The 24,973-nt window shown below is 54.4% G+C and overlaps 7 protein-coding genes across 7 annotated transcripts; 1 reads left to right on the plus strand and 6 right to left on the minus strand.

Annotated features, from left to right (window-relative positions):
• Positions 1 to 3,757: 3,757 nt before the first annotated feature.
• Positions 3,758 to 5,780, plus strand: PG985_008405 (uncharacterized protein; the record flags this gene model as incomplete). Its single annotated transcript, XM_066828173.1, has 5 exons — positions 3,758 to 4,116; positions 4,178 to 4,276; positions 4,336 to 4,403; positions 4,468 to 4,887; positions 4,942 to 5,780. 5 exons carry the CDS (start codon positions 3,758 to 3,760, stop codon positions 5,778 to 5,780), a joined length of 1,785 nt encoding a protein of 594 aa, XP_066683085.1.
• A 1,028-nt stretch (positions 5,781 to 6,808) lies between these two features.
• Positions 6,809 to 7,666, minus strand: PG985_008406 (uncharacterized protein; the record flags this gene model as incomplete). Its single annotated transcript, XM_066828174.1, has 1 exon — positions 6,809 to 7,666. One exon carries the CDS (start codon positions 7,664 to 7,666, stop codon positions 6,809 to 6,811), a length of 858 nt encoding a protein of 285 aa, XP_066683086.1.
• Positions 7,667 to 9,191: 1,525 nt separating this feature from the next.
• PG985_008407 (uncharacterized protein) lies at positions 9,192 to 11,113 on the minus strand (the record flags this gene model as incomplete). Its single annotated transcript, XM_066828175.1, has 5 exons — positions 9,192 to 9,654; positions 9,719 to 10,095; positions 10,168 to 10,362; positions 10,430 to 10,672; positions 10,757 to 11,113. 5 exons carry the CDS (start codon positions 11,111 to 11,113, stop codon positions 9,192 to 9,194), a joined length of 1,635 nt encoding a protein of 544 aa, XP_066683087.1.
• Positions 11,114 to 11,789: 676 nt separating this feature from the next.
• PG985_008408 (uncharacterized protein) lies at positions 11,790 to 13,677 on the minus strand (the record flags this gene model as incomplete). Its single annotated transcript, XM_066828176.1, has 4 exons — positions 11,790 to 11,993; positions 12,107 to 12,837; positions 12,910 to 13,262; positions 13,349 to 13,677. 4 exons carry the CDS (start codon positions 13,675 to 13,677, stop codon positions 11,790 to 11,792), a joined length of 1,617 nt encoding a protein of 538 aa, XP_066683088.1.
• A 930-nt stretch (positions 13,678 to 14,607) lies between these two features.
• Positions 14,608 to 16,851, minus strand: PG985_008409 (uncharacterized protein; the record flags this gene model as incomplete). Its single annotated transcript, XM_066828177.1, has 2 exons — positions 14,608 to 16,380; positions 16,672 to 16,851. The coding sequence occupies 2 exons, from the start codon at positions 16,849 to 16,851 to the stop codon at positions 14,608 to 14,610; spliced, it is 1,953 nt and encodes a 650-aa protein (XP_066683089.1).
• Positions 16,852 to 20,547: 3,696 nt separating this feature from the next.
• PG985_008410 (uncharacterized protein) lies at positions 20,548 to 22,738 on the minus strand (the record flags this gene model as incomplete). The annotated part of the gene is made up of 2 exons (XM_066828178.1): positions 20,548 to 22,235; positions 22,309 to 22,738. 2 exons carry the CDS (start codon positions 22,736 to 22,738, stop codon positions 20,548 to 20,550), a joined length of 2,118 nt encoding a protein of 705 aa, XP_066683090.1.
• Positions 22,739 to 24,172: 1,434 nt separating this feature from the next.
• Positions 24,173 to 24,726, minus strand: PG985_008411 (uncharacterized protein; the record flags this gene model as incomplete). The annotated part of the gene is made up of 3 exons (XM_066828179.1): positions 24,173 to 24,321; positions 24,382 to 24,441; positions 24,501 to 24,726. The coding sequence occupies 3 exons, from the start codon at positions 24,724 to 24,726 to the stop codon at positions 24,173 to 24,175; spliced, it is 435 nt and encodes a 144-aa protein (XP_066683091.1).
• Positions 24,727 to 24,973: the final 247 nt, after the last annotated feature.

Consider the following 24,973-nt stretch of genomic DNA (forward strand, 5'->3'; position numbering starts at 1 on the left):
GAGTCGGGGTGTCGAGGGTGCCTGCGGAAGTTGCATTGTCAAGTTAGCCGAGAGAGAGAGGGGGAAAAAAGCCAATGCACAGTATTCACTTTTTCTCTTTTCTCCAGGGACTGCAAGAGAAGAAGCGGAGTTAGTGTGCGCGTGTGTTAGTTGGTAGTATACTGCGACACCGTTGTTGGCTGCATTGAAATACCGGACAAGACTGGAGCTTGAGCCGGCCGATCGACCGGGGCGAGACTAATAGGGCAAATATAGCAGGATATCCTGCCAAGCACCCCGTTGCTGATTCATGCTTGACGTCTTTCCTATGCAGCGACGACTCATTTGATAGCGGCCGAGGGGACGACATGCTTCAAGCGTTGTGTGTGAAGCCTGACAACTGGGCGTCTGTCATGGCTTGGCAGGGTTTGAAGAGTTGTAAGTTGCAATCACATCTGGAAAAAGCCGACATGTTGGCCAACAGTTCGATGGTTGGTGACACCGCGGGTGTTTTGATTGCAATGACGATTGTGCTTGTCGAATTGATGTCGAATAGGTATACACAAGGCTACATGTATGTATGTATGCCATGTACCTGCATTTGCAAGAGCCCTATCCGTATATTGCAGACTCTAGTTGACGTCTCTTCCGTTTCTTCTTCTGCTTACATTAGTCGTTGAATCGGACCCCCTGCAAGCGCAGTCAATGACAACCTTAGCTACACGCAGTGCCACTATATGTACTTGTATAGCTGCAATGGATGTATGTAGTAATGCGCCGGCCCGTGTTTCCCAAGCTACCACCGTGGGCATACACGACTACCATACAGTACCCCCAATTTGATTGAGCTGGCAGCTGTTTCAATGTTTCCCTTTGCTGTTTTATTCATCCCCCTCCCCCTTTTCCCTCGTGGTTGGAAACGACGGATCCGACTATGCCGTATCAAACCATTAGAGACGAGAAACAGCCCCCGTAACGCCAAAACTAATACTCCGACGTCATCTTGAACCTTGGCCCTCGCCGCCCCTGCGTATCAGATCCCATGTCCGTCGACGTTAAAGTCCAGCCAGCTATCGATGGGCCAGAGGCCTTCTAGAAGTCTAGACCCGAATGGGTGGGTGTGGACACTGACGGTGCCGCGCTTCCAAAAGCCTTAATTCTCACTGTCACCTTTTTCCTTGTTGCCGGTGCGCGCAAAATGCCTCCGCCAACCTCCCAACTCCTGGGGCGGGCGGCGCCACCGGGGACCACGGGCGAGATAGTAGTAGGCGTGAGCGCCTGTCAAAAATTTCTCGATACGCCTTTGTCTGGAGCTGGGTCACCTGCCAAATTTGCCGAGTACTACTACTGCCATACTACTAATTACTACCTACCTCTAATACTATATGTATGCCGCCCCAGTGGCAAGTGGGCTGCCTCTAATCAAGCGCGTGTAAGTAGTAGCAGTGGCAGTGGTGGTAACAATCACAGGAGGATGGCTACTCATGCCACCGGTTTGACATTGTCTCACCGAGCTGTCAAGTCTGACCATCTTGTGCGCGGCTGTAGCGGTCGGCGATCCTTTCCAGAAGTTGACAAGGTACCACTGGGGCTCTCGAAGTCGTTGGAAAAGGAACGCGGCGGCTTTTCATCTCGACGACCCTCCCCGTTCCCACACCTGCATGCGGGTGCTTCTTCCTTGGCCCGGAAACGAGCCAACCATTCTTTGGGGAGGGATGTTCATGTTCATGGCCGCCCGCCCCCATAACTTTCTTTGCTGCTGCTAATAGAGAGGAAGAGAGGAAAGTCTTTCCTTGTGCAAGCATGCATTAGTAGCCCACCCTTCCTTCTGAGAGAAGGTTGGTACTGGCAATGGGGGACCACAAGGTTGGCGCCGAAGCATCAGAGAAAAACCATCGGACCCCAAATCGGTCTCGCTAGTACCCGCTGCAAGGGCGGCGTCTTTTTGAATTTTCTTCTTCTTCACTCTTTCGGGTTCTTTTCCTTCTCACGTAGGATTGCGCTGGTGCTGGGTGATTCAGATGTTGCGAGAGAAAGATGATTCGAAACCCTCCGAGAATGACTCTCCCCCCTACGCGGGAAACTTGTTTCTCATGTTCATCGCATCTTGTGGGTAAGCCGGTGCAGAGATGTCAGAGAAGCCGAGGTGGAAGAGGGAACTATTTCCTCTTTTCTCCATATTTGCAGCGAGAGAAAGAGAGAGAGCTCAGAGGGAGCTCTCCCACTCACACGTTACAAAAGCCGACCCCGAGTGCGCTAGGCCGCGGGCGGGTCCCCCTACCAGAGGTCCTTAAGCCAGGCTACTAAGGATTTAGACTTTCAGGGTTTAGCAGAGCTCGGGCTCGTCGACATGTTCCCTAGCTCCAGATGCTCCAGCTGCTGATTCAAGCAGGTCTCAAGTTGTGATCAGGGCACAAAGATGAATCTGCCCGCCGACCCCCGTGAGGGAATCAAGATGCTAGGGGAGCTTGCTACTGCACGTAAACCGTAGATCTCGCGGAAAGTCTGTCTACTACGACTATTTGTTCATCTCGTGATATTGATCTACTAGATACCTAGGGTATGTACTGGTTGCTCTGATTTCCCGTTCTGATCAATGTCTGTTCGCCATGCTAGGTTCCGTAGGTAGGATCAGCCAGGAACTGTATGTACCTACATGTGTGTGTGTGTGTGTACTTGTATAAACGCACATGTATGCATAACAGCGCAGATTGATAAACAATGAAGAAGTGAGGTTATGTACGTGCAGTCAGTCGTCAAGCAGTCAAGTCAGTAAGGAGGCATTGGTCAATCCGTTGCATTGCACATCCTTGCCCTTCCAAACCGGCAGCTCGGCCCCTGGATGCACTGTTCAAGTCCAAAGTTCTGTGCTTGTACTGCAGCGACTTCTGGAAGTACCTAAACCTCCTCCCTAAAACCCGCATCCCCTCTAAATGCTCAAGTAGCTTCGCCATCCCCCCTCTTGTACCCCCCTGTGTCTGTCCCTAATACCCAAACGGGCCCCAATCACGGACTTGATTGACAATTGACATCGGGAGCTTGTGCCCTGCAACTCACACCTCCAAACCCCCATTTGATCTCACGCCCATAGCCCGTACAAGCATAGCCAAATCAGTATCCTTCCCTGGGAGAGGAGTCTGTGGCGTGAGACGTGGTCTAGGCTCTCTGTTGTACATACTTGTTCCCGAGGTCGCCAAGTCCTTGTCCAGTCTGCAACTACCTTACCTTATTACCCTACATCCAAATACATTTGATACATCCCGTCAGTCAGATTGATAGATGCATCTCCATCCTCTCGGACAGCAACCACCACCACCCGACAAGCTCTGACGCCCCCATTGCTTTTCTCTTCTCCGCCTCGCCCTCTCTCGCCAACTGCCTGCACCGCCAACTGCATTCACCTCGCTAGCCCCCATCCGACCTGACGCTCCATGCGATTTTGATTGACGTTCCCTCCTTGGACAGGTGGACCGAAAAGTGTCAGGGCTCTCGGAAATCGGCAGGGGAGACGCAACATCGTGAACAAAGGCCCCCCCGGGACGGACTTGTTCCTTCATCAATATAATCTACGACCGATCCTCGAAGAGAAACGAAACGAACACCACCCAATTGCGACTGGAAGTAGCGATGCGGTTCGTGGCCCCCTACTTTCTCTAAGAGCACAGCATATAACGCGGGATTCTTCATGCTGGCATACTCTGTTAACGACTGCCTTTTGTTTCGTGTCTCAAGCCGCAGGTCTTTTTGCTGATATTTCATTCGTCCTGTCGCAGAACCAATGGCTACTGCAATTGAAAGCGCGCCGAGACACCCCGTTGGCAACGACCGAGACGATATCATGGGCGCACGAACCGTCCCCATCATCAACACCTCGCAAACCCCCATTATCAAGACGTCGGCCCCTTCTGAAAACGGCGATCCCATGGAGATCACGACGCCGACCAAAGACTCGAGCGGCCGTGGCTCGAGCAAGAGCCCGGACGGAGAAGGGAGCGGTTCGGCGGAGCGGCACACCAACGGCAACTCGAACGATCAGATCTCGTCGGCGAGTTCGTCCATGCCAGCTCCAGCTGTCGCGGCCGCTGCCGTGCACCAGCCCAAGATCGTCCAGACGGCCTTCATCCACAAGCTATACAAGTACGTCGTGTGAATGTGGCTTATATCCTGGTCGCCGCAAACTTGCTGACAATGGCCTTAGCATGCTGGAAGACCCGAACATACAGCATCTAATTAGTTGGTCAAGCTCTGCCGAAAGCTTTGTCATGTCGCCATCGCATGATTTCTCAAAAGTCCTAGCGTAAGTCGAGTCTTTGCCGGAAAGCTGTGCATCTGAACCTAATCTGACCATCTACCAAGTCAATATTTCAAGCACACCAATATCTCATCGTTTGTTCGCCAACTTAATATGTATGGATTCCATAAAGGTGCGCTTAAACACATATCTTCTTTTATAGGAGTATACATACAGATATGCTAACCCAGTTATAGTCAGCGACGTGTTCCACACAGGAAACCCGGAAACGGCTTTGTGGGAATTCAAGCATGGAAATGGCAATTTCAAAAGGGGTGATCTGGTAGGACTGCGCGAGATCAAGCGCCGAGCTTCTCGCCATGCCCTGGTGCACCGCGAGTACAACAACCAGAAGCCAACCCCATCGCAACCTGGCACACCGGCAGAGCCCATGCCGCCTATCCCTGACGGCTCTGACCCACGTCTTGCTCACATCGAGCATACGCTATTTGACGTCAATACGAGACTGCAGCGCAGCGAAGAGGCCGCCGCCTATATGCATGTCAAACAGCAGGCAATGATGGACACGGTCACCCGCCTACTTCACTTCAACCAAGAGCTGTCACGGACCATTCTGGCTCTGGTGCCAAATCCGAATGAACAGATTCATCGAGACAGTGAGTTTGAGCCGCGAGTGCAAATACATGGAGATAAACTAACCAGTGATGTAGTCATCAACTTGCAAGGGGAAATGCAGCAGTTACAAAGCAATACGTTCCGTCAGATGGAGCCAGAACCTTCTATGCCCGAGCCGCCCTTGTCAAGCAGAGGCCAATACTTTGCAGGACTCGAAAACCCGCCTGTGTCTCCGCGGCAGTTAGCACAAGACGACCAACGGCGACCTCCTGGCGTGCCGCAGTCGCGCGGTGCTTCTAACTTCTACCGGCCCCCTGTCCCGTCGAACCTTTCCATCAGCAGCGCGCGCCGGCCTTATGGATCTATTGGCGGAGGCGCGACAACCCAGTCTTCTCCATCTCCTTTGCGGCCACAAGCACCACCGCCTGCTCCTGTTCCTCATCCGCTGTCCAACGTACAAGAACCGCCTCCCGGCAGTCTTGCTAGGCGCCACACCTCAGCTGACATCCGTGCCCACGGGTGGCAGCCGCAAAACCCGCCGCCTTTCGGGGGATCGGGACTCGGGGCGTCGGGACCAGCGTCGACGCAGTGGCCATCGTCGCCAAGTCGGCCGCCCCCGGAGGACCAGCGACTCCGAGAATCTCTTCATACTTACTCGCTCCAAAACGCAACCCATCAGTCTCATTCACGCCCCACGACTCCACCTCCACCCCCCTTCTCGAACGGCATCAGCACCATGGACAGTTTCAACAATTGGTCCTGGGGCTCTGCGAGCAGCCGTGAAAACAAAAACCTTTCGGTCAGGGACAGCTCTGGGCCGCCCACTCGCAGGGGTAGTATGGCTCACATCCTGAACCCCACCGACACCGCCGAGCGTGACGACGAGGATGACCCTCGAGGAGACGAAGACCGCAAGCGCAAGCGGTTGCAATAAACACCGACCGGAGCGATTCCGGTTCGAAAATTCTGCATATTTCATCTTCGCACAACTTTCTGCATTTCACCCAGCCTTGATCATTGCATATTATACCTCTACGGCGGCCAAATGTGTCATTTTGGATAGAAGCGATCTAAGGCTGTATCTGTTCTCTATTTCTCAAAGGTTTCTTGTTCTATTCTACGGGAGCTACCGCGGCGGCTTGTACGACTCTTGACATGCTGATGATCACTTCTTTTCTCTTTCGGCTTCTTTTTTCATAATTGCTGATGGGCAGTGGCCAAGTCCTTGATTAATATATACCACAAAAAGCGGACAGGATTTTCAACCAACAACTGGGGTCGCGTGTTGTTGTACAGGTGCATTATGGAAGGTGGCAGGCTTTCTTTTTCCTTTTTTTTTTCTCTCTCATGGAAGCCCTTTGCTGGGCTGAAGAACCGCGGACTCGTTTCCATGCCAGATCGACAAGACACATACTGCGGCCACGTGACATGGAAACTACATGAGCTCTGCTCAGTATGGCTGGCGGAAACCGCTGCTGGCTTGGAGAGCCACATGGTCAAGAAAGGGTCCGGGGTTGTCTTATTTCCACAGGCATTCGTTGCTGCTGTGCGTTGGATCTATACGCCTAGATTTCTTCAACTTTTCTTCTCTCATGAGGGATCTTGCGGGTGCAGGCGTGGGAGCCACAAACATTGGTATGAGGAGGGAGGATCCAGTCTGGCGATGTTTAGGGAAGTTTGGACTTTTCTCGACATAGCTGTTCCAGGAAGCAGCATGGTATGGTCAAACTTCACTTTGGCTCAAACCGAATATACCCAGAATCGACTCCTGTCTGACAGAAGGGAAATGACGACACCTGCATTTCTCTGTACGCAACCCGTGAACTTGTTTGCTAGCTTGATGTGTTATGCATGTGACAAAGGTGAACAACGTGATTTTATTTTAACTCTCAGGGGGTATCTATAGTTGGAAGGGCAAATCTGTACATACGACGCCACTCAGGTATGCCATTTGTCCATCCATTAGTCGTCGCTTGGTGGAGCAGCAGTGGCGGCGGCACCCTTGGTCTTCTTCTTGTTCTTCTTCTTCCGCTTCTTTTTCGGCTGGGCCTCCGCGCCGGGATTGCTGCCGTCAATGACTTTTTGCTGGTCACCTGCTGCTGTTCCTGTCTCTTTCTCGTGATCGTCGCCATCTGCTTCCTTGTCTTCTCCAATACTCTCGCCAGGGGTCTTCGCAACAACGGCGGCGGCCTCCTCCCCCTCGTCTTTCATGTCCGTATCCACGTCCCCGTCCCCATCACCATTGACCGTAGTAGTCTTCCCAGCAACAACAGCCGCAGCAGGAGTAGTAGTAGTAGTAGTAGTGCCATCGCCCCTCCGCACCCGCTTCTTCGCCCGCCCGACCCCGCTGCGCCCCGGCTCGTCGTCGCTGCTGGCGGCGTCCTCGCCGCGCATGCGCTGCGACCGCGCCTCCTCGGCCCGCCGCTTCTTGCCCATGATGCGCGTCGCCAGCTTGCGGTCCTCGCGCATCTTGGCCACCTGCTCGGCCGTCTTGCCGCTGCCGGGGCCGTGCAGGCCCACGCCCGCGTTGTCGTCGTCCATGGCGAGGCGGTCGAGGTCGGCTTCTTCGGCTTTGGCTTGGGCGAGGAGGGCGGCGGTTTTGGCGGCGGAGGTTGGCTTGGTTGCGTTCGAGGAGGAGGGTTTGGTGGTTGGGGTGGGTTGTTGTTGCTGGGCGGCGCGCATTTTGGTGTGGGAGGCGGAGGTGGAGGAGAGTAGGAAGTTCCGCGTCCGTGACGATGTTAGGAGTTCGATCGAGTTGAATGTGCTCTGGTAGTCGGGCGCCGGGTTGGCGCCCTTCTTGGTGGTGGTTGGGCCGGCCATCGTCGTCGCTGGCGCCCGGCTGTGGTATATGCCTGCCTTTTGTCTGGAACTTGGACTCTCGATGTATGATGTGTGTAATGTAGAGAGCTGTGAGTATCGCAACGACCAGATCCCCTTCTGGCGAGAGTGCGTGTTATGCTTGCGCTGGGCTGGCTTGCAGGCGTATGTGTGGTTAGGATGGAGGATTCAAGTGCTCTTGAATTTATCTGATAAGGCGGCGGCCATAAAATTTTGGTGGGGCATATGCGCTACGCGGAGCTGCACTCCACGCCTATCACCGTTAAGTCCCTTGTCACACACTTACACCAGACTATTAAGTCAACGAGTTGTCCACTGTACGAAATGCCAATATCATTTCAGACAAGTAAGCCATCTCCTAATATGGTTCCATCGTGGGTTTCGATGAATTCTTGGTGATTCCGGATTACCGTGGTTTAACGTAATACGTGAACTCTGAAGCGAAACGTATCAAGGGAGCCCATATTGGTATCCCTTCATCACTGGGTATTGATCGGTATACGGAGAGATCATCCGTGACTGATATGGCTCGGCTCAAAAGCCTCGGTCATTTGTTTCACCTATGTCCCCTTTCGTCTTTAGGCAAATCCGCGTGGTATCCTAAAGACACTCGCGGCATATCTCCCAACCATCCCCGCTGACCATCCGCCGACAGCATTACCCCTTTTAACTCGGGTTCCCCAGGAAGATTTACTATCTGCGCCCAGCAGTGTTATTCGGGCTGGTTTCTATAATCATTTTTTGATTCTTTGCCGCAGGAAAACTACCCTCTGAGCTTATCTGCATTTACCGCCCCGGGCAGCAAACTCGACCACGGCATCACCAAACTTTGTATGCTCCCTCACCCAGACCCTCCTAAAGCAAAGCACCCCCGACCCGGGTTCATATTACGAGTTGACATAGATCTCCCTTGACCGGGCTAGTGTAGCCTAGCGGTAGTATTCTTATTTGTATTATACTTAAAGGCAAGAGGGTTCGATTCCCTCTGCGGTCACTCATTCTTATTTTTTGCCTTTTTTGCTCTTTCCCCCCTTATAGTCTTTGACTACCCACTCCCTACTTACTTCGATACCACTAGCCTCCGGAAATAGTAACTATAGATACCCATATCGACCTTTTCTCTTTTTCTTCACCTCAGCGAAAGGTACAATTTTATGTGTTCACTAGAAGATCAGAGGCCTCGACTCCGGACAGATATCAGCAGGTGAACGGTGCTTGCACAAGAGATACACCAATTATAACTCATTTTGTATTCCATCGATTTTCCATATCGATATGGATGTTCTGGGTCTTGCCTCCCTTTATTCTACATCATCCAACACGCCCCTGCAGGAATTTGTTGAGCACCCGGGAGCCATGCCTCGACAAGGCCAATAATGCAAGACGCAACCAAACAGCCTGCCTGCTCTGGTATGTCGTAGACAAACTACGAACTGTGTGCATATCCAAACCATAGAAACCCAATTCAGTCACTTTTCCCCACCGACGGTAAGAAGTAAGAAAAAGATCACGCCTCAGCACGCTCCTGATCCCTCCACACAAGCCCCTCCGGCACCGTCTTCCACTGCATCTCCCCATCCAGCAAACCCTTGACCAGCTCCCACTCCTGGCGGACCCTTCTCGCCCTGTCCTCGCTGCGGGGCGTGATGACGGCCCCGAACGGCCGGGGCATGACGAACAGCCCCTCGGTGAGGTCGGCCATGTCCGGCACCACCTCCTCGCCCGTGGCCGCGTCGACGGGCCGCCGAAAGTCGAACGCCCAGAGCAGCCGCGAAATGGCCAGGAACAGCGACCGGTCCGCGATGTGCATGCCCTGGCAGAGCCGCCGGCCCGCGCCGAAGACGAAGTGGTCCCGCTGCGTCGCATCCGTGTTCTTGGCCGCCTCGGCCGAGGTCTGCGGGTCGTGCGCCCAGCGCATCGGGTCGAAGCGGGTCGGGTCCGGGTGGCGGTTGGGATCGTGGGCCACTGCCCTGTGGTACTGAAGTGTCAGCGATTTCAAGTCGTAAGGGGTAGGTGGTACAGGCGATCTCTTACCAGACATTCCACATCACCCCCGCGCCCTCGGGGATCTTGCACCCCATGTACTCGTCGTCGCGGATGACGGCATGCGGCACCCCCAAGAGATCGGTCGGCATCCAGCGCATCGACTCCTTCATGCAGCCGCGGATATAGGGCATGTCGGGCAGATCATTGAGGTCGGGCAGGCGGTCCGCGCCGCAGACGCGGTCGATCTCCGCCTGCGCCGCCGTCACGACCTCGGGGAAGATGATGAGGGCCTGGACGAAGCCGATCAGCGTCGAGGCCGTCGTGTCGGAGCCTGCCTCCAGGAGGCTGCCGCTGCTGTAGCCGGCGATGCCGTCGGAGAAGCCGAGCTTCTCCTGCGCTCGCACGAGCTCGGCGCAGAAAGAGGGCTTTTCGTGATATCGAGACAGTTAATTCAACGAAAAAAAGGGGGACGGAAACTACAGGTTCGCGTTCCATACCTTGGCTGTGCCTTGCTGGACCCGCTTCTTGGTGTCTAAGTAGTGGCCGACAAAGAGATCGTACTCCTGCTTGTGCAGTTCTCGCGCGTAGCGGCGTATGGGCAGCAAGAAGTCGGGCAAATTACGGAGCACGGGAAACCCGTCGAGGAGGGCTGCCACCGGGGACCTGAAGACTTCGCTGAATTTCTCGAAATTCTTTTATCCCCCCTTTCGTGTAAGTAAACAGTTTGGGTCAACTCTATTAGGTAATGCAGCAACTTACATGATACAGTCTCTTCAGCTTCGGGTCGTCGTTGCTCGTGGTCCGGAATCCAAAGACCATCTGCGTGGTCAGCGAGTTGGTGTAGCGCTTGATGTGGTTCGCGAACGAGTTCGGGTCGTCGAGGAAGCCAACCAGCATCGCCTTGTTCTCGAGGTCCTGGTACGGGACGTAGGCCCGGGCGGCCTTGATGTTGAGGCCGTTGTGCATCAGTCCGCGGATGGCGCGCCAGGTCTCGCCGTACTTCTATTGTTTCCACCAATTTCTTTCGTCAGTCTATCCAGGTTCTTGAAAGAAGAAGGCCAGATTTCAAGCCGGCCTCTATCTTACCATGAGCAACACCCTGAAACCGCCGCTCACGACGTTGCCCAGATACATGTCAGGCCGCGACGAGTAGATGGAGCTCCGCTTGTCCAGCAGGTCCTTGATGGCCTGGTCGGACGACAGGACGATGAGGACCTGGGTGCCGAGGATGAGCGAGTAGACGGGGCCGTACTCCTCGGCCCATTTCTGGAACTGCAGATGGCTCTTCTCCTTGGGGACCAGGTGGATGTTCCCGATCAGCGGGAGCGTCGGGGGCCCGGGAGGATAGCCGGCCGGTCTGCGGCCGATCTTGCTGAGGCGGTAGACAGTGACGATGAGCACGGCGGTAGCAAAGGCTACATAGTAAACCGCTGAGACCGCCATGGTGCTTTCACTGCATGTAGTTTGTATCCCTTCAAACTAACTGACAGATGAGTAACATAAGTCAGAGAGATGATTCCGAGCCTGCTCCTACCTGGCTTTAGGGTGTAGGTTTTTATATTTGACTTTCATAATCATCTATCTGTGGGCAACGATATAGAACATGAACATACCGTCACGTCACATTTGCAACCCTCCCGCTAACGCTGTCAGACGGCCGTTCTTCATACACCGATTGGCTCCGTGGCGAGCCATGCCGTTTTCATGCATATCAGAGTGCCATCTTGGCGAGTTGATGACCCACGGATGAGGGGTAAAGAAGTTTGGGTGCGGAGTAGAGAAACGCAAACACCAACAAAAGGGGCAGGAAAGAGCGATCCCCAAGAAGAGTCGGACCGGGAAGTCGGATATCGGAACCTGGGTCCAGAGGTCTGGGTCGCGCTTTCACATGTCGCCCGATCCAACGTCGTCGAGTCGACTCGACTCGGCGCCCAGTCTCCCGGGAACGGATGTGTTTCAGCCGCTCTATTATATACGATGGCTTTGGTATAGGGACAACAACTCTAATTTCGCGCCATGTGCTCTATGTGATCATTTCTAGAAGCCTTGTACGGCCAAAATGACTCCCCAACTAAAACGTGGATAAAACCAACCACATAACCCGTCACGAGACCCCTCTTCACTTTGGAATGCTGACCCTGAACACCAAGGCTTGGCTATCCAAGTCGTTCCCGCTCGAGTCGGCGTAGCGAAACTCTCCCCCGTTGAGGCGTCCGTGCTGAGTGATGAAGTCATTGTCGCTCAGACTGAAGAGGAAGAAGTCACCGTCGTCTGGTGTCGCTGGGTTCACGGGGACCATGGCGATCGACTCCCACTTCTCGTTCTTGGCATAAAGTCAGTTTGACGGTAAAGGGGGGTTAAGCATGCAGAGAGACGTGATGGGAAGAGACGTAATGGAGAGGGACGTAAATAGAGAAGAGAGACAAAGGAACTCACCAACAGCCCAACATCCGCCTCCCCGCCGTTATGCAGCCCAAATCGCCCCAGCTGCGCATTCACATTGAAGTCCAACCACCCGCAGTATGTAGCAGCCGTGACCCCGTCCTCCAGCTTACCCTTCTTCCTGGACGCCGCGGCGCAGCCCGCGCAGTCGTAGTCCTTGTCCTTGGCCGCCTTGAGGTCCGTGGCCCCGCCCAAGTCCACGACGTCGATCTGCCGGTAAACAGACTCCGTCGAGTCCTCAGCGCCGCGGCCGGCATTACTATCGCGCGCCAGGACGAGGAACTGCCCGTTGGGGAGGGCGTGCATCTCCGACTGCGCCGCGACCTTGGGATTCTTGGACGGCTTGGTCGTGGTCGGGTCCATATATAGCGGCAGCGGCACGATATAGGCCGCCGCGTAGACGGGCCGGAGGGGATCGCTCACGTCGTACCGCAGGAGCCTGGTGTGGCGGCTTGTTTGTTTTTCGAGGCCGCCCTCCTGGACCGTCGCGGCCTGAAGCAGCACCCAGAGCGTCCGGCCGTCGTCGGACACGCTCAGGCCCTCGAAGCCGTGATTGTTGTCGCGACCCGTGTCCGGGTCCTCCGGGTCCGGCAGGGGCCCCGTCGCGCCGCCGAGGTAGTGCGGCGGGTTGGCCGACGAGAAGGATTCGGCGTCGTTGCGGGTGGGGATCAGGGCGTCGGGCGGCCGGATCGCTGACAGCATCTTGCCGGTGGGGTCGAAATGGTCTGGAGAGATCCCGTGGTTAGTGACTCTGGAATCTAGGGTACAACAGGGTTCCCTCACTAGGCTTGACTTACAGACGTAGGGCCCATACTCATCCGACACCCAAAACGACCCGTCCTCGTTCACGAACAACCCCTCGCAGTCGACAGCCACGCGCTGCCCACCAGGCCCTTCGCCGCCGAAGCCGTCGCCCGTGTACGTGGCCGCGGGCAAGTCGGGGAACCCCGCAAAGGACAGGTGGCCTGTGGCGTCCGCATCGAGCCCCGTGCAGGGGGTCCCGTCCGGCGCCGAGAGCCCGACCGAGTCCTCGTACCGCAGCTGCAGGTTGGGGCCCGAGGGCTCCTCGACACTGGCGTTGGGGGCCGGGGTGAACAAGACGCTGAACTTGTGGACGCGCGGTTGGAAGTTGAGCGTGCCCTCCGTGTTCCTGGAGAAACGAAACGATCAGCTCCCATCCCGTCTTTGGGGGATCGCCCGAAAAGAAAGGGGGCGGAAGAGAAAAGAAAATCTTACCATCCGCGATCCGGCAAAGACCAGAGCGTCCCCGTATAACTCCCGTTATCGAGCCTCGTCCACTGCGCCCGGTCCATATGTATAGCACTACCGAGGCCGCCTAGGGTATCGCCGAACCTGTCCATGGCGTCGGAGGCGACGAAGCCGTAGCCGGCGAGCTCGTGGCAGACGTAGGACTTTGCTGCGCACGTTGTCGCATTGACCGCTCCTCCCGGCGTCGTCGTCGAAGAAGTGGAGTCGTCGTCGGACGTATCCAAGACCCGGCCGATTACTGCCGTAGCTGTGGCCATGAGGACGAGGAGAGCGCCGAAAAGGGAGGAGAACGCCATGGTTACAGCAAGCGACCCGAAATTCTCCTAACGAAGGGTGGTTGATCGATGACAACAGGTCGGGGAGTAAGGAGCAAAGACAAAAACAAGAAAACCACAAGAGAAAACAGAAACAGCTGGTTTTAATATATCCATCCGATCTCCTGCAGTAAGTAGCCTGCCCAGCTAGCAACGGGAGTACCTACCTTCCTTCTTTCCCGGATGTGGGTGTGTGAACATCGGATGGTGGTGACATACCCAGGTACAGCACCACGCTCTCTCATGACTGGTCAATCGAGCCACCCTCCATCACGGCCAGAATAGGAAACTACTACGATCGGGCGGGCGGCTGATGTCGATCACCGCGGTGTTAATCCCTCGCTCCTTGAGGAGAGGAGCAATAATAATCCCCGCAATCATACGTCTATGCGTGCGCTATATATGCATGAAACAAGACCCATCAACTGTTATATATGACAGAGACCGGAGACTGTATTCACTTATTCTCGTACGCACATAACAAGGCCTCCAAGGTAGCAATAACTTTAATGTTGTAAGTCAAAACCCAACAAAGGGATTCGAGTGTCTCTTATTCCATGTACATTGGACCCTGTAGCCCCTGTAGAGGGAGGATTCAGGGTTGCGCATAACGTCATGCCGTCCTATGCGTACTATATAATATGCTTCTAGTAGATACGATTGATCACTGGTAGATGTCGAATTCCTGATATCTTTCCCACACCAAAAAGCAGCACTTTCCTTTCTCGAAAGTGAACGCCTCCAACGCCAAACATGCATGCATCAAGCGATGCGAATGCTCTCCCCTCCAAAACGCCAGCAATTCAAAATAGCACAATATATTTACATTATCCTTAAGACAGAGCAAAATTCGCGTGGCTTGCTCCTCTTGCCCTTTAGGACAGCGTCGCCTTCCCACCACTAGCCTTGGTGTCAGCTTTGACGCCGGCCGGGGTGGGCAAGGCTGCCGTTGCCATAGCCCTCACTGTAGATGACTCTGTCCCACCAGAACTGGCACGTCGTCTTCTGGCGCTGAGTCATCTCCGTCATTTGCTCGGGCACACCCGCATTGCCGCGGCCGAGGCTCCCCATACGTTCATTGTTGCCCTGCCCGAACAGTGCCATCTGCCCCTTTTCGGCGGACTGCGAGAACGGGTCGACAAATGGCGCCCACGTCATGTTCCCCTTGACGTCTCCGGCGTTCAGGCTGGACGCAGGGTTCGGATCGCCAAATGCGGCGAAGCGGGTCCAGTATGCATTCATGGCATTGGCCGTCTGGTTGAGACCCTTATAGGTCTTGATGGCAGTCATGTCGTGCGCAACAATTGGCGCCTCATCTCCGTGGTCTGCGCCCCCATAAGCCGCTGACCGGGCCGCGAAATGATAGACGTAAACTGGTGCCTTGGGAGTTGCAGTAGATGCAAGAGTTGCTTGCTGTAAGACAGGGCAGATGTACGCGTAATGAGCGTATGCGTCGTCTAAACGCCAGAATTGTGTACCAAAGCCCTTAGGGAGCGCCAGAGTGTATAGGCTTCGGCCCTCTGTTGTGTTGACGTTGGGGTAGAGCTCGTCCATCAGCTTGACCGAAGTTTCGTTGAGGGCTGGTATCAATCCCATCATCAGGGTGTTCAAGGCGCTGATATTAGACGATGTTGTGGGAACAAATATGGCGCCTTCATTGGTATCGAAGCCAGTAAGAATCGGGATCCGCAGAACGTTGCCCTTTGCCCACGATTCGCGGGGCAGATCGGGAACGACACCGCCAGGCCCATCGATCGCGGGCTGGAATGGCCATTGCAAAGTGCTCCAATATTTCCCGACGAGAACATTGTTAGCGCTGATGACCGTCGAAGCGGGCAAAGCTCGAAGCTTAGCAAAGATCTGGTCGTCGGGGACGCCTTCGAGACCACACTTCTGAATAAACTCCTTGTATTGCTTCTCATGAAGTGGGTGGGTGGGGTTGAAGACCGCGCGCGCTAATGCACCGCCGGACTCCATGATGGCCTTTTGGAACGGAGGAGGGTCCTGAGTCAGTTTATTTGCTGGGGCATACGAGATCAGCTGGTGTCCGATCGAGTGGGCTCCAGCGCTCAGTCCCATGATTGTGACATTATCGGGGTCGCCTCCGAAGCTGGCCACGTTCTTTCGAACCCAATTGAACAGGAACTGCTGATCCTTGAGCCCCAAGTTCATCAAGCCTTCCTTTAGCGTCACGCCGCTAGGGAGGAAACCAAGCGCTCCGACCCTGTAATTGAAGTTGATGCCAATGATGGGCAACTCGGACCAGCTGACGAAGCTGGCCATGTTGCGCTCCTTGGCTGAGCCCGAGACGAAGCCTCCTCCATGCACGTAAACCACTACTGGGAGCTTTGTGTCATTTCCGCCGATCTTGGCCATTTCTTCCGTCTGTGCTGCCCCATCGCTGGCGTAATGTGGGCGGTAGATGTTTAAGTTCAAGCAGTCTTCGTCTTGGTCGCTGTTTCTGCCAGATCTCTGCGGGCAGTCAAATCCAAAGTTTACCGCGGGGTACTCGGTATCAGGGTTGCGATCAGTCAGCGCCTGAGGGGGTTTGAAGCGGTTTTCTCCCGCTGTGGACTGGGCGTAAGGGATGCCGCGGAACGCCTGGATTGACCGTGGGTACAACTTCGACGATGGTGTGATTTCGCCAACAAAAGTGCCTTGCTCTGTTCGAACATTTACGGTTTCCTGGAAGACATAGGGTTAGCATGACTGAAGCTACGCCATTGGAGGGGCTGGTAACGCTGGTAACAGGGAGGAGCAGAAGCATCCAAAACGTCAGATGGATGTGGCAGGGCTGAGACATGACAGCAGCCTGCCTCTGCCCGTGCATCGCGGTTGGGCGAAGGGTAGAGGAAGCTTTGGGGCTCTGAGACACTTAAGTCGAAACCTTCGGCAAAGCAGGGCCCGAATTTGGGACGAATGGCCGGGATAACATTTGTCATGATAGGGCTAGTAGGAGGGACGGGATCTTCATACCTTACTAAGGGGAGGGGAGAGATGGCCGGTCTTGTACAATGCCACTATCAACACCACCAATGCAATGCCTCCAAGCACCGCGGCCGCAATGGCGAGACGAATTGCGCGGCCTGGCGATGAACTGGTAACGCGCCGATAGCCCGAATACCGCGACCACCACGGGAGCTTCTTGGCGGCCATGTTGTCGTTCTTGTCGCTGTCGGTGGCCCGATGGCCCTCGACGTCGGAGAGACTGTGATTGCTGCTACTGCTGTCGGCGGTGACTGCAACCCGAATGGAATCTCGTTTACATGCTTTGGGCGGCAGGGTGGGAAGCTTTTCGTTAAATTGCGGAAACATTAAACCACCATCAAGGTGGGTTGTTGGGAAAAAGAAGAAAAAAAGAAGAGAAGATAGGGAATCTCTTTGTCCCTCGTCGCGCAGGTGCCCTTAAGACACTAAAACACTGGCTGCTGACGTGGGGTTTCCAGCGAGTGACAGTGGTGGTTCACAATTGCGACTGCCAAGAGGTCGGTCGGACAGAGAGCTGAGCGTGGGCGTGCGGCGGGCGTTACCAGGCTTTTGGGATTTCGATTTGCGTGCCGTGATTTGCTTCTGAACCGTGTCGGGGACGTTTTTCGTTGGTACAAAATGGAATTGGTCTTGGCAAAAAGGGGACCTGTGGAGGGAAGGGGACCTTGGGGTAATATGGGTCAAGAGGAACAAAACAATGTTTGGAGAAGAGGTCTTTCTTTCTTTCCTTTATTTCCTCGCTGGGGGCGCCGACAAAGTTATCTTTCAAGTATTCAAGTAAATGAAGGCTTCGCACCGAAGGAGTCGCCGGCCGGGACAGAGTAGGGAAGGTCCCTTTGTATAGGAGGTTCGGGTTTTCTTTGGCAGGCATGAAACAAGAAGTCCAAACAACAGGAATATCCGCAGGGTCTAGGCGACAGGCCCCTTGTTATACATGATGCATGCCTGTTCGAGATGGATGTCTGTGTGTGTGTGGTGACTGTGAGGTACCGCCCGCATGTACCAAAGTGACCCAGAATGGTAGATCTAGTCGAAGCAGCTGAAGTACGACGTGGGTCAGGCTTCAGGCTTCACGCAGCAAGCAGACGCAGACACCAGATACAGTGAGACGATCTTTGGACCCGGGCAAAAATGACTGGACGAGACTGGACGAGACCGCTATAGGTGGAGGAGCCAGGAGGAGGGGGGAAGTCGCCGGACGATGGGGTCAAGAAGTCCCAGTGCTATTTAGTGCCGTCGTCTGTCGGGCCCTTCGGTCGCCCAATCCAGGTCGGGACTCGACGAAGCGACTAGCAGGCTGCAATTACAAAAGAAATACGAGCCGGCGAGCTCAGCTTGCCAACCTAGCCTCCATAAGGGCCACCCTATGATGATACATACATACATCATGTCGAATAGCACCCAGCACGCACATGGACCAGGAGCCCGCGGGTCCTGACAAACCGGCTATACGGCTTGGCATAGTTTAACCCAACAGCGGACGCGGCACTTGGGTTCTCCTGCAAGCCGCCAGACAGCTCCAAACTGCAGGTGATGTTACACTTCGTTAAACTTCCGAGCTATTGAAATTGATCGTTTGCGTCGCATTCGGTGCTGGCAAGCATCCATCCATCCCCTGATGACGGGAGGCTCGGGGGTTCCCACAGGCTTGTTTGTCTCTGTTCACCGTGTCGTGCTACTCGACGGACAAACATTCGTCAACGCGGTGGCTACAGAGTACAGCGAAGCGTACAGCCAGCTGGCCGAATCCTCTTGTGTAGATCATTGTCAGAAGAGGTTGGCGCGCGCCCACCTCTTGTTTCTCCCTCTTGCGCGCTCACACCGGGTTCCCTGACGCTGTCACAGAGAAAGAAAAGCGCAGCGAGACAGGGAGGGGCAGGGCAGGGCAGGGCAGGCTGTTGTTGGTTGCTGTTGGTGGCAGTGCCCGCCCATCAAATGATAAGCTTCTTGAGCTTCTCTCTGCTCCCAAGAGGAGCAATCGTCGAACCCTGGAAAAATAAGAAATAGGAGATCCGCCGTTTAATCAATCGAAACATTTCGATTGGCTGTCAGTACCACACCCAAGCAGGGGTCCTTGCCCAGTACCTGCCAAGCCCATCTAGACTCATCCCATCTTTCGTCCCTCACCATCCCCATCATGAACAAGTTCTCGTTCAGTTGTTAGTTGCCGCAGTCGCTCTCACTCAGCCCAGTCAGCGTGCATAACAGCTGAAGAATCCCACCAATCTCGTTTATATATCCATCGTGTCAACTGCATCAATCCTGCTGCGCTTATACACTTTCAGGCCTCCGTCGCGTGGTGTGATCACGCCGGTCGAATCGCATCATAGGGACACCATAGTGAGCGCACGCAGCCGGAGGATTTCTCGCAATGACCGGAGCATCGCTACCTACAAGGATACATGACTCCGGCCCCCCGTTCCCCAAAGCAGTCCCAAGAAGTTCTGGCCGCATAGCCCCCCTCCCCTAGTAAAAATACAGAAAAAGGGTCCAAGACTTGGGGGGAAGGATAAGCAAGCAGCAAGCAAGCCAGCAAGCCCCCAAGCCTCATACGCATTAAGCGGCTTCACCGTTCATCATTAGCTTATTTGGGGCTTGAAGCTTGGGGCCTAATAAGGGAGCTTGCAAGCTTGGAGTCGAGGACCAACTGCCAACATGCCAAATACACCGGCGGTAGCATGAAGATCACCGCACATCAATGATCTCATTTCAAAGTCCTACGGCGTGATACAATCTAAAAAAGCAAAGGCGGCATGGCGGGAAAAGGGCTCCCCGGGCATGCTGGTCCGTGAGCGAGCTCAGCGGGATGACTGATCATTCCCAGATGTTGATCTTTTTGTGCTTCCACCAAAGCTCTGGCCAGAAAGCTTAGCATTCGACCCGCACCTGGTTAAGTAAGTATTGCGAAGTGGCCAGAGCCAGAGACCTCAAAGAAGAGAGCTATTCAGCCTACTAAGATGAACGTAAAGTCATATCCCTAGGGCTATGAGTAAGAGTGGTATGCAACTCTCGACTTGCCAACACCGCTTGTGTTCATTGGAATCGGCACCAAATTGTCCCCGCCACGGGCTATGAGTAACATAGAACATTAGCCAGTCCATCAAATTCCCTCAAGCGCTCGTGTCTCCACTATACTCGTCGCTGTACATAGGCTGTCAACTCTTGCTCCCCCAAAAGAGCGGCTGATTGCCAAAATTCAATACGTCAGTCACCCCGAGATCTCCCAAGCCACCATGTAGGTGGAAAATAGAAACGTGCATACAACGTCAGGCAGCCCGCCCGTCCTTGGATGCGAACGATCCAAAAATAGGGACCCCAAAACACCCCTTCCAAACGCCTCAGGATTCCTGTGCGCCCCCGACATTGGACAGCGCACCAATGAGGCCGGGTGATACCCACGTGAATTCTACTGAGCCAATAAGAACATGCGTTACACGTAGAGGTGTGCACAATTGGTTGTTTCCATTGGCTAAAAAAGAACGAGCGACCCTTACGTGCAAAACGTGTTGTAGAATACAATGAAACGCCTCCCCGACCCAATTGAGCAGTGCCCTTTTGTGGAGAGGGGTCCCGAATAGTAAAGTAGATACCGTATACTCCAGTGACGATACCCAGCCCACATATGATGCCACAAGCCAGGGTCACAGTATCGAACGTCCAAACTCGGTGCTGAAAACCCTCGGAAGCAAATGCAAAATAAACTCTTTCGTACAATGAACTGATCACCCGGCTCCACCGCCCGACTCCCGACTCCCCTTCAAACTGCCGGTTTCCGCCCCAGACTTTTCTTTCGACGAAACCGCGGTCTAGTGTTAGTCTTGTGACGGTTGCCTTTGAACTCCACTCGGCGTCCTCGGTTGCGCTTCAAGCCACGAGATCTCTTACGGAGCCTACCGTCATACGTTTTCGCTTCTGCTTCTCCGCCCACTCTCGACTTCGAAGACGTGACTGCTCCGCTGCCTGCTCCCGTGCGAGCCGGGCCATGGCTTCGCGCTCGCGTCGTTCCTTTTCACGGTCTTGCGAGTACGAGTTGTCCCGCTGAAAGATATCCTTACCTCGGAGACGCTGCTGTTGCACCTCTTCGATCGACACAGAACCCCGCTTGCTGCCAAGGCTAGCCGTCGAACTTGACGTAGCCCGGCCGACCTGCGAAGTGGTTGATGGTTCTGATGTGGTAAGATGACGCCCTCGAGACTGAGACTGGTTGTTCACGTTGGACAATGGCTCTTGAGAGGCATTTATCAAAGATGCCCGTTTACTAGGGCTAGGCTTCGTTGATTTGCCCACATTCTCAGTGAGAGTCCCCTGTTGACGCGCACGACTTGTAATCGTCTCGCGCGGGATACTAGCCGGCATTGTGCCGCTTCGAATGGGCCTCGCTTTGAACTCGCGGCGTCTGCGTTCTTCTTCCTCCTGGGCCTTGAGACGCGCCTCTCGCTCTTCCCGTTTGCGACGAGAGATGGCCTCTCCCGGTAGCTCAAACTTGGGTACCGTTGGTGCCCTCGCCGACTTTGTCCGCCGAATGGTGCTCTGGGTAGGCGCAGCGGCTTGCTCCGCGGTAGCTTTCATCGACAGGCGTGCCTCTCGCTTCTCCTTGATACGCCGGGCAACAGCCTCCCCTGGAAGCTCAAAGGTAGGCATGGTAGGTGCTTTGTTGGACTTGATCAGCGGCTTCGGCGGCTGCAGGCTCGCCAGGCCTTTGTTAGTCGACTTTTTGGGCGGAGATTGCACCAGCGGCTTTTCTTCCTCCTTCAATTTGGGAGAGTCCAAGAGAATCATGGACGCCGACCTCTGCATGGGTGGCGATCTCCGTGGCTCAGCTGGCTTGATTCGATGTGTTGCTGACGCCACTGGTCTTGGGCTAGGATGGTTTATCTTCGAAGCCGCGCCAGGGCTGTGGTCAGCAGCTGCGGAGAGCGATTGCATGGGCGACCTTGGCGACTTGTCTGAGACGGGGGAGACGATCTTATCAAAATGGGCAGCTTGATCAAACGCCTCCAGCTCGTCCTCGAGCAGATCGAGAGCTGCGACCGAATCCTCAATTCGAGGTGGGGAATCGGATGGCACTCTCACAGAAGCAACACTCGTCCTCCCTCGCTTACTGTTAGATGGCGGCGAAATCTCCTCGATTCTAACTTCAGGTACATGTTGGGCAGCCTTCACTGGTGTGCCTTGCACCGCAGGTCGAGCACCCACTGCCATTGCCGTTGATGATTGCGATTCTTTCTGTGGGGTAACGACTATCGGCTCTTGATCGCCTTCTAGGGGTGTCACAAGAAGAGTGAACGTATACTGGGGTGAATCCTTCCCAGAGTCGACCTTATCAGACTGCCCAGCGGGCGGCAGAAGATTGCACCCAAAAAAGAGACTCCGCACACTTGGGTGTTTCGAAGAATCACTCTTATTTGAATCGTCTGGGGATACGGGGTTTTCTGGGACTTTGACGGTCAGTACCCACTCAAAGTTTCCGTTGCGATGTTTGGCGAGTTGTTCTTCGACTGAGCTCAGCTTGCGTGCAGATAAAGCGAGCGGGTGTTTTGAGAATTGATGAGCTATGATGAAGCAATGTCAATATCTAGCGCCGTTCAAATGTTTAGAGAAAAGGAGTTTGGTAGGTCTTCGTACCTGGGAGCTCGATGTAATGTTGCGTTCCGGCTGAGACACTAGAAGCTTCGGGCTCTGGTGGGTCGCGCTGTTCGACTTCCGGGACTGTCTCGAGTCGCTCAAAAGTATCGCGCCTGATTGGCGGCCGAGCCGAATGGGCACCGGGTTGCCCCTTGAGTTTGGCCTGATGGATGGGCCGTCCCTTGTAGTGATATATCTCCGGCGAGCTCTCTAAATGGAGCTTCTTGAGCTCAGCAGCTAGTGACTCGACACGAGTGGGTGACTTGACTTGGCGGTTCTGAGCATTCGACACAGAGACTGGCCGCAGAGGCGAGATATGGCTCTGGTTCTGGTCCAGAGCTCCGTCAACCGTGGAAGTCGAAGTGTCGTCGTCTGCACTCGAGTCGTTGAAGATGTCGAAACGACCTCCAGTTAATGCAATTGGGGCCATGGCGGGTCTTTGAATAGAGCCCATGCTAACCAGGATCTAAAAGGGGGGCACAGGGCAAGGAACAGTCGATGTCGACGAATACGGCTTAGAGGATGAACAAGATGCAAGGGTTTAAATGAGACGATGATAAGTCGGATCTCAGCACGGCTTGGGCGGCGCACCGTGAATCGCCAGTAAACGTGGTGGGGTAGCAATCGCGCGACTCGATGGCCTGGTTGTCTAATGTGAAGGTCCCTTGCGTAGAATGAGTCTTGGGGGGCACTATCGAATGAGCAAGGCAATATTCATCTGTAATGCGGATGCTGTGAGGATATTGGTCAAAATGGTCTCTGGTATTGTTGATTGAAGGGGTTTGCAAAAGGACTGGGAAGGATGGGATGTTTGCGTAAAGCAAATACGACATGGGGGGCAACGGGGGTAAATAGCTCGTCGTTGCTTCTTTTATGTGACTGTTATTTAGATCCAGCATCGTTTCTGGTTGGCTGTGCTTGCCTCGCTTGCACCCGGGATATTGTTTTGATGTCTCTCCATAAAGTCTACTGCCCTCTTTCCCCGGGCTTTTCGGTATTGCAGGCCGTGCTTCCATCCGAGCAGCATTAACAGGCGTCGAGGATAGCTCTTGCTTGAGCCTCCCCTAGCAACCGCTGACTAACACGCGTTTGCAAAGACGCGCCGCTCTCCCCTCTTGTGGTTTGCTGAGCGCATATGCAATCGACCAATGGCCTCGAAGAAGAAAATGAGCAGAGGTGCGCTACTGCTCTTCATGAAGCCACGCTAGTAACGGTCTAGGTCAGCTTCACAGTCTCTCAAGCCGCCATCATGCTTCAGTGACATTATTGCTCCGATTTGTTATTGCGATCATTGTAAGATTGAGAGCTGGTGCTTGAGTAACGGTTTGCCTAGTATTGCAACTATGTTACACATTGAGGCGATTTCCCCACGCTCTGGAATCGGCCATATGTCCTGAAAGAGCCCGCAGAGCTCAGCCAGCAATTGAGATGCAACCTCTCAGTTTGCAATGATATCAACAACAAAGCCGAGAAAGTAAATACACATCAAACATCCCAGGCAGAATGTAGATATATACAGCCTGGCGTCATAGCATAGTATACTATCACCTGCGGCAATACCGAGAGGTGCCCCACGCAAATTTGCGATATCTGTGCCATGCCATATCATGAGGATCGATCTGCCTGATATCATCGTCGAGGATCAACATCTTGGTGGCATTGGCGGGCGTCCAAGATATATCCTTGTGGTGTCGCATAAACATATCGGTGTTCTGGCAAGCATAGCCCTTTCGAGGGGCTGCTTTCCCTGCTAGGGAGGGGCATCGGTTTTGATGACCACCCTCATAGCGTAGTATGGCAAGTGCTGATCGCAAATTGGCTCCGTGGTTGTGCTTTTCTGAAGAATAGGATATCCTCGCCCATCTCAATCGGTTTGCGGGGCTCCTTCTAGTCCCTCGGCCGCCGCTTGTAGTGTTGGCGCATGCTCTGTAGGAATGCGGACTAACGTCTGCGGTAAGGGGGTAGTTTCTTCGCCGGTAGTCTCTTTGTCTTCGCTGGGTCTCGGGATCTTGGCTGCAATGACCAGAGAAGATTAGTTGGTTGCCCTTACGGAAGAGCCATGTTGTTCCTTACCAGAAGCCATGTTGATGGCACGTAAGACGTTATGCCAGTTGTTCAAAACCGTCGCGATAGCTGCCGCCAAAGGTTAGATCGCAATCATAGGCTCATGATGGTAGTCGGACACGGCATACCTTCTGTTCCGTCGGACAATGTTGACAGCTTCTGCTCCAATGATTCCATCTCGTTGGCGACTGCTGCGCTCAGTTCCCGGAGCTCTTTCAGACTCTCCAGTTCGGCCTTCTTCTCATTGATGCGGGACAGGAGGGCAGCTGACTGACCCGTCGACTGCGCATTGGGGTTGCTAGTGGTAGACCCTTGGCGCAGGTGGCCTGAGAGGGAGCGCGTAGAGAATGCCATCGTAGCTGGCCCTTGGTGACTGATGTGACCGAATTGGGCGTTGTGGAAGGCTGGAATCAATCAAGTCAATATGCGATCAAGAACGCGACCGCTTGTCGGCTCAAGTGGCAGCAGGCGGGGCTGAAAGCTGGGTAGCTGGTAACGGCTTGTTTGGTAACGAGCGAGCGCTAGGCGCGCATGCATGTCATCTCCAAAGCACCGGAAACAACATTGAGCTTCAGGGATTCTCAACTGATCATCAATAGAA

This window comes from Apiospora marii, assembly GCF_038362585.1.
Source record: "Apiospora marii strain CBS 49790 chromosome Unknown utg000005l_segment0_segment0, whole genome shotgun sequence".
NCBI lineage: Eukaryota > Fungi > Ascomycota > Sordariomycetes > Amphisphaeriales > Apiosporaceae > Apiospora > Apiospora marii.